General features: G+C 52.4%; 1 protein-coding gene across 1 annotated transcript; it reads right to left on the reverse strand.

Annotated features, from left to right (window-relative positions):
• Positions 1-448, reverse strand: LOC105482587 (histone H4). The gene has a single exon (XM_011742787.3). The coding sequence runs from the start codon at positions 379-381 to the stop codon at positions 70-72; it is 312 nt and encodes a 103-aa protein (XP_011741089.3). The 5' UTR covers positions 382-448; the 3' UTR covers positions 1-69.
• Between the last annotated feature and the right edge of the window lie 252 nt (positions 449-700).

Consider the following 700-nt stretch of genomic DNA (forward strand, 5'->3'; position numbering starts at 1 on the left):
TGTGACGATGGAGGTGGCCCTGAAAAGGGCCTTTTATGGGTAAGCTGTTAAATAAAGCCGGGGTGAGGCTCAGCCACCAAAGCCGTACAGAGTGCGACCCTGGCGCTTGAGCGCGTAGACCACATCCATGGCGGTGACTGTCTTACGCTTGGCGTGCTCCGTGTAGGTTACAGCATCTCTGATCACATTCTCCAGAAACACCTTAAGCACACCTCGGGTCTCCTCATAAATGAGGCCCGAGATGCGTTTCACGCCGCCGCGTCGGGCCAAACGACGGATGGCAGGCTTCGTGATGCCCTGGATGTTGTCACGCAACACTTTGCGGTGGCGCTTGGCGCCTCCCTTTCCCAAACCTTTACCACCTTTGCCTCTCCCAGACATTATCAGAGATGAACACCAACTCTTATCTCGGCAACTTTGCTACTCACTGAAGCCCCTTATATGTCAATTATGCGGACCTTTTTGGAGACTGAATTTGAGGGGCGGGAACGAAACCTCTGTCTCCGCCTTTTCCGTACCTTACTGGGCGTCCCCTACGCTATTGCCTTGGGAAGGAAAGGGGGCGGTGAGGATAGGGGAAATGCAACTTGATTTGACTCCTTCCCTCTTCCTTGTTTGGGTCTTGAGTGTAGGTTTTTGTGTCCTCTAGCCCAGTTTTTGTGGGCTTTCGAAGAACTGATAATATCTGTCTCTTAAAAGC

Source organism: Macaca nemestrina, chromosome 5, assembly GCF_043159975.1.
Source record: "Macaca nemestrina isolate mMacNem1 chromosome 5, mMacNem.hap1, whole genome shotgun sequence".
Taxonomy (NCBI): Eukaryota; Metazoa; Chordata; class Mammalia; order Primates; family Cercopithecidae; genus Macaca; species Macaca nemestrina.